General features: G+C 38.0%; 1 protein-coding gene and 1 non-coding gene across 2 annotated transcripts; both read right to left on the bottom strand.

The window, feature by feature from the left end:
- Positions 1 to 2138: 2138 nt before the first annotated feature.
- rps13 (ribosomal protein S13) lies at positions 2139 to 6404 on the bottom strand. Its single transcript, XM_053513892.1, has 6 exons — positions 6299 to 6404; positions 5580 to 5628; positions 4500 to 4578; positions 3252 to 3421; positions 2484 to 2584; positions 2139 to 2214 (listed from the first exon to the last, which is right to left on the bottom strand). Exons 1-6 carry the CDS (start codon positions 6319 to 6321, stop codon positions 2181 to 2183), a joined length of 456 nt encoding a protein of 151 aa, XP_053369867.1. The 5' UTR covers positions 6322 to 6404; the 3' UTR covers positions 2139 to 2180.
- On the bottom strand, positions 2320 to 2446 carry LOC128543527 (small nucleolar RNA SNORA19). The gene has a single exon (XR_008365749.1). It is a non-coding gene; the product is annotated as a small nucleolar RNA SNORA19 (small nucleolar RNA).
- Positions 6405 to 12135: the final 5731 nt, after the last annotated feature.

Raw genomic sequence — 12135 nt, 5'->3', positions numbered from 1 at the left:
ATTCTTTCTGGCCCCTCGCCGCACACTGGAGGTAGTTCTCTCATTAGATGCAGAAAAGGCATTTGACCGTGTGGAATGGGGTTATCTTTTTAATACACTGGAGAGGTTTGGATTTGGTCGTAAGATGATATCACGGATAAAACTTTTATACACGTCTCCATTAGCCGCTGTGCGTACTAATAACAGCATATATACTTATTTTGAGTTTCAACGCGGCACGAGGCAGGGATGCCCTCTGTCTCCAATTCTATTTGCAGTCGTAATGGAACCACTTGCTTTAATGAGACAAATAGCCGATATCCAGGGTATTCAACGGGCAGGATTGGAACATAAGGTTTCGCTTTCTGCAGACGACGTTATTATAATTGTCACAACCCAACAAAATTACCTAACTTACCTAAGTGACTTTACTTACAGAGTTTGGCAAAATATCTGGCTATAAAGTTAATATCCAGAAAAGTGAACAAATGCCTGTTGGTGATGGGATCAGTCTGTCATCTTTAAGCTCAATTCCCTTTACAATTAGCCCTAAAAAATTTAAATACCTTGGGATTTGGGTAACGCATGATCATAAAGACTTGTTCTGAGCCAATTATCCACCTCTTTTATCCAATCTAAAACAAGATTTTGAGCGTTGGGAACACCTCCATCTTTCATTGGGTGGAAGAATTAATACAATAAAAATGAGTGTATTGCCCAAGTTTTTGTATATTTTTCAGTGCCTTCCGTTATTCTTAACAAAATCTTTCTTCTCCAAATTAAATAATCAGATTTCAACCTTTATTTGGAACAAAAAAAAGACCAAGAATTTAAAGAAGTATACTGCAGAGACCTCATACAACAGGAGGGATGACACTTGCAAATTTCATATACGATTACTGGGTAACCAATATAAGAGCACTGATGTTTTGGTTAAATAATGACATTAATCCCCGTTTGGACAATTCTGGAGGGGGCCTCAGTTAGGCCCAGTTCTCTAATAGCATTATTGTGTTCTAAAATACCACTTATTCAACCAATCTTTATTTGACCTCCAATCCAGTTGTTATACATTCAGTTAAAATCTGGAATCAATTTAGGCTATCGTTTTCCCTTAAAGAGTTACCACAGGCTGCCCCAATTGCTAAAAATTACGTTTGTCCCATCGATGATGGATGATGCCTTTAAAGTTTGGGCTAGAAAGGGTTTGGTCTCATTGTCTGAACTTTATATTGATGGAAATTTTGCATCCTTCAAACAGTTGGTACAGAAATACATTTCCAAGTCACATTTTTAGAGATACTTGCAGCTTCAAAACTTTGTGGCATTGAATTTTAATAAATTTCCCATCATGCCCTACACTTTCATTAGATTCAATATTTGAATGTAAATAAGTCCAAAAACAAACTATACACAGGATGTATAAAATTCTCAATATGTATGATTCAACACCCTCAGATCTACTCAGATTTAGCTGACCCAATTTCAGAGGAAATCTGGCACAATGCTGTAATACAATTTAATATTGTGCATCGTCTACATTGGTCAAAAGTTAGACTTAGAAGAAGATTAAAACTGATATAGACAACATGTGACAGATGCAGGCAGGCTCCTGCAACTCTGCTGCATATGTTCTGGACAAATATTTGAGAGACTTTTTCTAGAATATTTGGAGAGATAGTAGAGCCAACTCCAATTATTGCATTGTTTGGAGTGCCCCCGGAAAACACCAGTTTTAACCAGAGGAAAATTAAAATATTGGCCTTCTGCTCCCTTTTGGCTAGGAGATTAATTTTGACTAAATGGAAAGACCATTCCTGATCCAACATTTAACCACTGAATATGTGAAGGGAAGTGATGTACTGTAAACAGGAGAAAATTGGGTATACAGTTAGAGGGTCTATATCTATAGTATTCGGCAGTCTTTCTTAACTTGAACACAGATAATATTGTACTGTAAAGGAAGTGTGTGTGAAGATTACTTATTTTATTTTCATTTTTTATGGACATCTCATTGTTATGGCATCCTTGTGTTTGTCTGGTGTTGGGGGGGTATGGGGGGGGAGTTGGTTTTGTGTTCTCTTTTGTTGTGTTTTTTCTGTAAAGTTTAAAAATAAATAAAAAACTGATCCAAAAAAAAAAAGACCAAGAGAGAGAGCTCTTCATCCAAACAGTCTTTATTTTGTGTAAAGTCTTTACATTTATGCCACCAGTGCAGAAGCCGTGGAGGATTCGCTGTGGATAAAAACGAATGGTATGATTAGAGTATGGAAAATATTTACAGAGAAGTCATATAAAAGAAAAAACTAAGACAAGTACAAGTATTAAATGAGTCAATAGGTTTGTATGAAGGGGACTGGCAGCACCGGCACCATCAAGCCAAACTGCTAATTTACCTCCAGGCTTTAATCTAGCACATCAGAAATATCTCACATCTTACAGAAGAGTGGGACAATGAAATGTGCATTTGTTTATTTTAATAAATCAATAAATGTTATACTTACTACTTCCAGTTGGGAGCAAGAACTCTCTTGGTCTTGTAGTAACGAGCCAGCCTGTGGATTCTGCTCTCAACAAGAATCAGACGGAACTTGGCGTCCTTGTCCTGCAACACAAACATCAGCGAGTTATATCACACAAGCATAATAGTAATGTTCTGGAATTCCTAAACATTCAGAATTATAAACTAAGACAGTTCAGCCAATGACTAGAGAACAAAATGTTCAATATTTGTTTGATGCAAATAAAATTTACTTATTTTTAAATTTGCACATATTTCACAAAGTAATTCTAGAACTCTTAAAAAGCATACAGCTATATATAATTCACCAGGGTTATTACAAGTGCAAAAAAGGATGATTTCTCCAGACTTTCATATTCTCACATACGCAATCTACATTGAACTTATTCAGAGTTTCGCTTGCTCAAGTGTTGACGCACATCAATTTTGTAGCAAAAAGCTTTGTCCAGAGGGATGTGTACAACAGATGCTCTAGTAATAACAGATTTGGATGCAGTCACATCTCATTAAAATGTGAAGCAGAGTTTATTGAACTTTGACATGGGGAGTCTCATGTCAGTGCCTTTTTTAGTCAGGTGTAAAGCATTAAGAATGGTTTATTGCATTTCAGGACAGAAGTGTACACTTTGCCTAAACATCTTTAATCATCCATGTTATAACTCAAATTCGTAGCGGTTTTAGAGGGACAAACCATACTGGAAATAGTTTAAAAAAAAATTAAACATGAGGGAGGAAACATGATTTGATCTACCTTCCTGTTCCTCTCCAAGTGCTTCCTGACAGCGACGGCCTTCTTGATCAGGTGGTACAGATCCTCAGGCAGATCAGGAGCCAGGCCTTTGGATTTCAGGATACGGAGGATCTTGTTGCCGGTGACGAAGCGCACCTGAGCCACGCCATGAGAATCCCTGAGGATCACACCTGGAACACGGCACAGTAGGAAAAACGTCAATGAGACTACACGCCTGATAAACGGCGACTGGCGTGAAAGCTTTTATCAGCTTTCACTGCCTGTTTGCCAAACACTCCCCATTCTCCCAAATCTAATAATCAGCATTTAAGAAAGAATTAATACTAGACAAGAAACTAATTTAGCAAAATTGTTTAAAAAATAATGATAAAGATTTGTGCGATTGCTTGATTTACATACGATTTTTTTTGTGTGGCAATTCATGCATCACCACCCTGCCTCAAAAATATTTATTCATTTATTTATATCTTTTTGCATTTGAGGTGGAAAATGTTGCTGTTTCTCTATAATCCTGCAGGGGGCACTCTGAACTATTAAGACAACACCATGTGTAGGAGGAGAAAATGTGCTTTTTTGTTTAGAATTGCAATATTTGTATCAAAATACAAATTTAATCAACACCCAGGGATCATATCGTATTAGGCCGTCCCTGGTGACTGCCTTCTTTAATAATTATCTGGATTAAGCACATCTATAACACTCTAAACATTAGGTTACTTCAGAAAATAAATAAATATACTTGCTCGCTAAACCAAAAGTACAGAACACAAATCAAATTGTCCCTTATCAAAATTTATCAAAACCTGAAAATCATTTGTCAAATAAAAACCTCAATGAATCTGTAAAATCTGTTTGGAAGATTTTTATATAGAGCCACCTCCCTCTTCTGCTGAACAGGTGCAATTTTTTTTTTTTTAAGTTTACCAGAACCATTACTTTTTATTTAAACTCCTGAACATTTTTTAAACCTTCCTTAACAGTAAGGTGTCAGGGCTCACATCTGGAGTAATTTGCACCATCTATTTTTAATTACTTAAAATATCAAATGGAATTTATCAAAAATATCTAAAAGGAAAAAAAAAACGCATTTGAGCTATTTGTTTCTATACACAAAGCTTTCAGACAAAGATATGACGACAGAACACTCCCCATCTAAATGTGTTTTTAACTTTGAAACTCACAGATTTCCTATGATAACCTGAATCATCACCCTGATCAGTGCATACGCAAATCCGGTCAGGAACATACCGATCTGCGATGGGGTCAGACCCTTCTTGGCCAGCTTGAAGATCTGCTCCTTAACATCATCCGATGTCAGCTTCAGCCACTGAACGGGAAAAAAAAAATGCAGACCACTGAGTTCAAGTGCAGGACAAAGTTATTGCAGATGGAGAGACACCACTGATTTGATAAATCACTTTAATGGAACAGACTTGTACTGGCTAAAAGTAGGTCTAATGTAGACTGCTAGTTTATGCAGCCGCACACAGTCCAATAGAAGCTGCTTAATATTTTTCAAAGTCTTAACAGTTTTTAGTTCAACGTTCATCAAGGCCAGTTAACTTTACACAGCTTAATTACAGACATTTATAATGAAGCAACAGCTGAACTAGATTATTTATTCATAAGTTTTACATCTTTTAAGCGAAAACTCATTTAGCCAGCAATAAAACATCAAGTCCATCGAGTTCATTTAACAAATACAGATGTTTACAGTTAATCTGTAATTAGATCTTTATAGAACCACCTGCAATATAACTCATCACTAAAGGAATTAAAGTTGACTGTATGTGAATAAAACGTATACAGCTAAGACTCAGCATAAGGTCAAGTGGCTTTGCAAAAACATGTTTTCATTTTTAACGAGTTTAGGACAGAGGACCATTTCTGACACGCAGATCATAACATACTAAACACAGCAAATCAAATATTTTTTATTTCTCTCAACATGAAGCAACACACATCTAGAGAGAAATCGCAGACATGATTATCCAGTAAGAGGCTAAGAAAGTGGACAACAACCACCATCATGGCCAATCTGGGTAGAATTAAAACCAATGTTCCATATTAAATAGGAAATTGACAATGTCAAAAGAGGGCTAGCAAAATTTAAACTGGTCGTTACTCTTGGAACAGAGAATGGATGAGAGATTAGCCGTAAAGAAAGTATTTGAAGATTAACAGTGAAATGTCTGTTTGCTATTTGACTTACTGGAAAGCTGTCATCATTTAAAATCCAAAATTAATCAAACATGTAATTATCTCATTAATGTTTATCTAATAACATATGGATGTTTGTTCATTTTGCACAGAGGGATCAGTACTTACTGTAGGCACACTGCGCCTGTATGGGAGAGCTGACTGGGACAAGCCCTTACTGAAACACAAAACACAGAGTTAGGCGTCTGATCTAATTCTGACAAAATTATTTCATAGTTTGGAAATGTGTGTGTGTAAATATATAAAACAAAGTAGACAACTTTAAGTCACAACATGCTGTTTTTAGCAGACGGACATTATTGAGGGTTAACCAGTGTGTACTGCGGGGGACATCAGATTACATGTTTTAAACTGTAGTTTTATTAATTAATAATTATATTAAAGTTAAGTCTGTTTGTGATTTAAAATGATAAATGTGACTGAAGCTAGTTTCTGTTCACTCGCTAGCAACTGTCCATTCCAATTCCAGTTAAACAAAAATACTAGTTTTATATAAAATATATAATAAGTTAACTACCTGCATTACAACCCCATGTAAATGCTTTTGTATAGTTATAATTTACTTATAATGTATTTTAATTGAAAGGGGCTCGTGCCGTTAGTGCACGAGCTCCACACAGCTCTCCATCACGCCGCACGCGCGGCCTTTGCGCTAGCCAGTTAGCTTCTACCCCAAACAGACAGAAAACGCGGCGATTAAATTCTCCTTCAAAACATTTTCGTCCCGGATTTAAACCACTTTAAGTATTTCTCTATATATAAAGCTATATCCGATGAGCTGTAAGTTCACGCACTTTTATATATTTTGTGGTTAAATTAAAACGTACCCAGGAGCGTGCATGCGACCCATGATGGCGTTCGCGAGAGCCGAAAAAGAGAGAGAGAGCAGAACGAGGCTGACAGGAAGTAGAGTGGCGCCCAAGCGGAAGTGACGTTTATGCACTGAGCCGGAAGAACAAATGGGTCACCAAAAAAGTTTTTTTTTATTTTATTTTTTGAATTTAATTAAAACAATAACACACAATCCAAAAAACACAGCTAGAGAGGATAAAAGGCACAGCAGATTAAAAAAAACCCACAAAAAAAAACACTCCAAGAAAAAAAAGAATATTAAGAAGGGCCAGAAGTAGGAACTAAAAATTTACCCCATATGAGTCAAATAAATGTAAAATTCTAATAGCTTTCGCATAACCAATGCGCAATGGTTTTAGGAGCAAAGTTACAGAAAGAGAAGCTGCTGTCTTAAATAAAAGGCTAAAATAAATAGTCTAAAATATAATAAATAAAATACTTGACAGGATAATATTTATATAATAATTATAATTATTAGTTATTACTTGTTATTTGCACAAAACTCTTTTTTTTTTCATCTTCGTTGCTACCTACAAGGAATGTTTTACTGTTTACTGTTTCTCCTTCCACTACCTCACCTCATTACCTCATCACTATGAAGTACTGAAATGTGTCATGTTGTCGTGTTGTCACTTTGTCGCTCTTGTTTGCACATTTGAACGTAGACGTTGTTGTCTCTTTTGTATATGACTTAGAAAGTTTTTCTGTTATTTTAAAAATGTCAATCTATTTTGTCTCGGCTAGTTCAATTCAATTCAACTTCATTTGTATAGCGCTTTTAACTATTGACATTGTCGCAAAGCAGCTTTACACAATCAAAAGAATTATTTAAGTTTGTTTGAATTGTGAACATGTATAAATCAACATGATAAGATTGGCCCTGATGAACAAGCCGAAGACAACGGCGACAGTGGCAAGGAAAAACTCCCTGAGATGGCAATAAGAAGAAACCCTGAGAGGAACCAGACTCAACAGGGAACCCATCCACATCTGGGTGATAACGCATAGCAGGGATTGATCTGAATCATACCGTGTGAGACTGGAAGTTCACTATAACAGGAGATGTGTTTAGGTTAATATAGAGTCAAATTCGTTATTGGAAGCTCATGTAGACTGTAGGAAACTTCAGTCCTGAACTATCGAGTGACTGCAGTCATGAGTCCTCAGAGAACAGCTGTCTGCATTGGCTGAAGCCAGGACCGTCGCCAGTCACCACTCGCATCCCAGGCAGACAACACGGGGCAGGACACCAGGATGAGTCAGACAGGTCCAGAGGGCAGAGGGGGTCTGGATCACTGGCAGCTCAGGAGCGACATGTATAGCTCGACAGAGAAACAGGTAGAGGGAAAGAGGGAGAGAGAGAGGAGAAGAGGAAGAAGAGGAGAGAGCAGAAGAGAAGGAGAGATGGCAGTTAGGTATGGTCACTGTCACACAATGTATAAAGTAGATGTATATTTAGTGCAGAAAACACTAGTCAGCTAATTAGGTTTCTTAATTAGCTAGTTAGTTACACACCAGTCGCCGTTTATCAGGCGTGTGGTCTCATTGACGTTTTTCCTGCTGTGCCGTGTTCCAGGTGTGATCCTCAGGAATTCTCATGGCGTGGCTCAGGTGCGCTTCGTCACCGGCAACAAGTTAGCTAGTTCACTACAATGTTTAATAGTGAAAGCAAGAGCATTTCCAATGTGACGTCACAATGTGGAGAGAACGCAAGGGATTGGGATTTAACAGCTGTGTAGCCTTAAGAAAAGCCTGTAGGGGCAGTGTTATAATCTGGGGTTGCTTCAGTTTGGGCAGGTGTTGATTAATAGATTTTTTTTTTCTTCCCTTATGGTACAGGCATGATGATCCCAGGATTCACTGAGCTCAAATGGTGAGAGAATGGTTCAGGGAGCATGAGACATCATTTTCACACATGGACAGAGTCCAGACTGAGAATCTTTGGGATGTGCCGGAGAAGACTTTACATAGCGGTCTAATCGATACGGGATCTTAGAGAGAAATTATGTCACTCTGGATGGAAATTAAAGTAAAAAGTAGTAATAAATAAATAAAACATATTGATTAATTTGTTGTAATAGATTTACTTTTAAAAAATGAATAAAATGTAGTAAAATGATACTTTGGGTGTACTGTATTTATATCACTCTAACAAAGAAATGTAAATAGCACTTGTTTTTCAGTGGTTTGTACTCGTCCTCTAGCATTTGTCATTGTTCTCTTTTGGATGTCAGATTGGAAGCTCAATGGTTCAGGGTTAAGCACTATTGCCTCACTTTTAGATTAGATTACATTACATTAGATTTAACTTTATTGTTATTGTGCAACATACATGTAGAGAGCCAATGAAATGCAGTGTTTTTTTTTTTTTTTTTTGCATGGTTGGGGGTACAAATCTCATCTTCAGTTGGTGTTTGCATGTTTTATGAGGATTATATAGTGCAGTGTACTAAACAACAAAACACTTTGCAAACTGCACAGATTCAGTCACATGATGGTGCGAAGTGAAGTGCCATATAAACGAACAAACAAACAAACATTTAATTTCCAAGACAAACAAGGTAAGCCAGTCTTATTTGCATGCACCTGTGTGGCCATGTCTGGTCACAATAATGTGTCATGCAAATGCATTTCACTCTGTCACTGCTTTTTACATCCCTTGGGGAACTGGGGACATCATGAAGTTATCGTGAAGTGGTGAAAGCTAACTTTACCAATCAGTAAACTGGGAAAACCTGGAGAGGTGGCAACCTGAGGAAAAGGAGAAGGATCTTTTACCTTGAAACACCTGGTACCTACTGTAAACCACTGAGCCACGTCTTTTCCTCACATCCGTCAGATAAATAAGTTATTAGACTTTATCAGGCCCAGATCTGAATTTTTTGTGTAACAGCAGCAGATAGAGGGATGATAGAAGTAAACGTCTTCAGTAAAACCTTCCACATATGAAGAAGCATTCCGAACGATATAAAGTTTTAGGATGATAATAAAAACTGGTCCAAACTAAGTGATCAGTGTGTTTTCATTTCCTTTTTGACTGGTATTAAAGTCCAAAACCATTCATCCTTGGCCCAAACTTCTCAAATGTCAGTGGTAGGGCAGGAGCTTGCTTAAATGTGGATGTCATAAGATAAGAAGAAAACTTATTTTTAATCCATTTTTTTGAAACCATTGACTTAATATTTTTAATTATCTGCTTTAACATTAACATATGCTTAAGTAAAAACTAGTACAAATGTTTATTTGAGTTGTTAATTCATAACACTAATCCTAGAAGTTGCTCTTCTTTTTTCTAAATTCTATTTAAAGCTCCTGCACTTTCTATTCATCATCAGTTCCATTTAGGCTCTATTTTATTTATATAGCACTTTAACAAGGACAGAAAGAAGCTTTACAGGAATATAATTATGGAAATAACTTTAAAAATTTATGATTTATGTAAACATTTATAGGCAGCATGGTGGCATAGTGGCTTGTCCTGTTGCTTTGCATTCTCACGGTCACAGGTTCAAGTTCTTCCCCAGGTGTGTGTGTGTGTGTGTGAAGTACACCAGTTTCCTCCCAAACACATGCAGAGTAATTAATGTTTCCAAACATCACTATGCCTGTATTGTGTGAGGACATCCATGCTTTTGTGCCCTGTGATGAATTGGCACCCAATCCTGGGAGTACCCTGCCTTGTGCCCCGAGTCACAGGTCACAAGTTCAGTGCCACCCATTTGCCAGTGTTTGGTCCTTGAGAAAGGCTCTTAATCATCAACTGCTCAGGTGTTGTAATGAGGGAAAAAAAAAACATTCTGTCAAATGCCAATAAATGTATTTATTCCAGAACTAAAACTGAGGACAGAAACAAACCAAGTTGTCTTTCCTTTCTTCCTCAAGTTGCTGCTTATCCACTGAACACTTTTCATCCAGGACTATTATTATTATTATGATTATTATAATTATATAATGATGATGATGATTATGATTTGTGCAATAGAAGGAACTGTGGCTTGGTGGTTAGGGTTAGGGTTAGGGTTAGGTTTAGATCACACCGTAACTTTAGATGGCCTTTCTGTTCCATCAAATGCAACAGTGAAAGACCTTGGTGTGATTATTGATTCCAGCCTTTCATTTGAAGCACATGTAGAAAATACTACCCTTCACCTCAGAAATATTGCCAGAATAAGAAATTTATTGTCGCTAAACGACGCAGAAAAACTAGTTCATGCTTTTATCACCTCTAGGTTGGACTATTGTAATGCCTTACTGTCTGGTTGTTCAACTAGATGCATAAATAAGCTTCAGCTAGTCCAGAATGCAGCAGCGAGAGTCCTCACTAGAACCAGAAGATATGAGCACATCACCCCTATCTTATCTTCACTCCATTGGCTCCCTGTGAAATTTCGCATTGATTTTAAAATACTACTCTTGACATATAAAGCATTAAATGGTCTCGTGCCGCAGTACCTGAGCGAACTACTAGTGTCTTACGATCCGCCACGCCTACTTCGATCAAAGGATGCAGGCTGCTTGTTAGTACCGCGTATTATGAAAAATACAGCTGGGAGCAGAGCTTTTTCTTACAAAGCCCCAAAGTTATGGAATAGTCTTCCAAATAGTGTTCGGGACTCAGACTCAGTCTCAGTGTTTAAGTCCAGGCTAAAAACCTATTTATTTAGCCAAGCATTTTTATAAATAGATTTGCCTTAGGTAAAGGAGCAGATCTGGGGGACTCGTGGACGTAGAGTATTATGGTGAACTGGTATGTTTAGATGCTGTCTTCCTCACTCTCATTGATCACTCAGGTTTGCTGACGGTGAGGTGATTGTTTGCTTTACATGTCAGGAAGCCCTCATGTTTGTGTTTCCTTCTGGCTCTCCCTTTTAGTTATGCTGTCATAGTTAGTCCTGCCGGAGTCTCTGCTTGCACTCTACAGTTAATATACATTCACATTATACATTGTGTGACTGTGACCATACCTAACTGCCATCCTCTTCTTCTTTTTCCCCCCTCTTTCTTTTTCCTCTCTCCTCCTGTCTCCCCCTTTCACTCTTTCTCTCTCTCTCTGTCGAGCTACACATGTCGTTCCTGAGCTGCCAGTGATCCAGACTCCCTCTGCCCTCCGGACCTGTCTGACCCATCCTGGTGCCCCGCTTCTGGCTGAAGATCTCGTCACATGGATGCCCCGTGTGTCTCTCTGGGATGCGTCTGGTGTCTGGGAATGATTCTCTCTACCTAGAAAATGGTTCTGGCCTTGACTGGTGTTGGCAACTGTTTCTCTGGGGACTTGACAGTTCGATAGTTCATAACTGGAACTTCTTACAAGTCTACCTGGGTCTTCAATAACTACCTGGACTCCATATTAACATCAATTAACATCAGCTATTATAGCTGAACTGCCTCCCACCCTACACACTGTATAAATGCAGATCAATCCCTGCTATCTGTTATCACCCAGATGAGGATGGGTTCCCTGTTGAGTCTGGTTCCTCTCAAGGTTTCTTCCTATTACCATCTCAGGGAGTTTTTCCTTGCCACTGTCGCCCTCGGCTTGCTCACCAGGGACAAACTGACCATTTTGATTCATACAAATTCACATTTCATACAAACTTAAATAATTCTTTTGACTGTGTAAAGCTGCTTTGCGGCAATGAAAATTGCTAAAAGCGCTATACAAATAAAATTGAATTGAATTGAATTGGTTAGCACTGTCACCTTGCACCTCTAGTGTCCGGGTTCAATTGCAGCCATAAAGTGTGCATGGAGTTTGCATGTTTTCTGCTGGTGTTTGTTTGGTTTTCTCCTGGTGTTCTCCCACAGCCCAAAG

Source organism: Clarias gariepinus, chromosome 15 (genome assembly GCF_024256425.1).
Source record: "Clarias gariepinus isolate MV-2021 ecotype Netherlands chromosome 15, CGAR_prim_01v2, whole genome shotgun sequence".
Classification (NCBI taxonomy): Eukaryota; Metazoa; Chordata; class Actinopteri; order Siluriformes; family Clariidae; genus Clarias; species Clarias gariepinus.
This window is presented reverse-complemented; position numbering and strand designations above follow the sequence as displayed.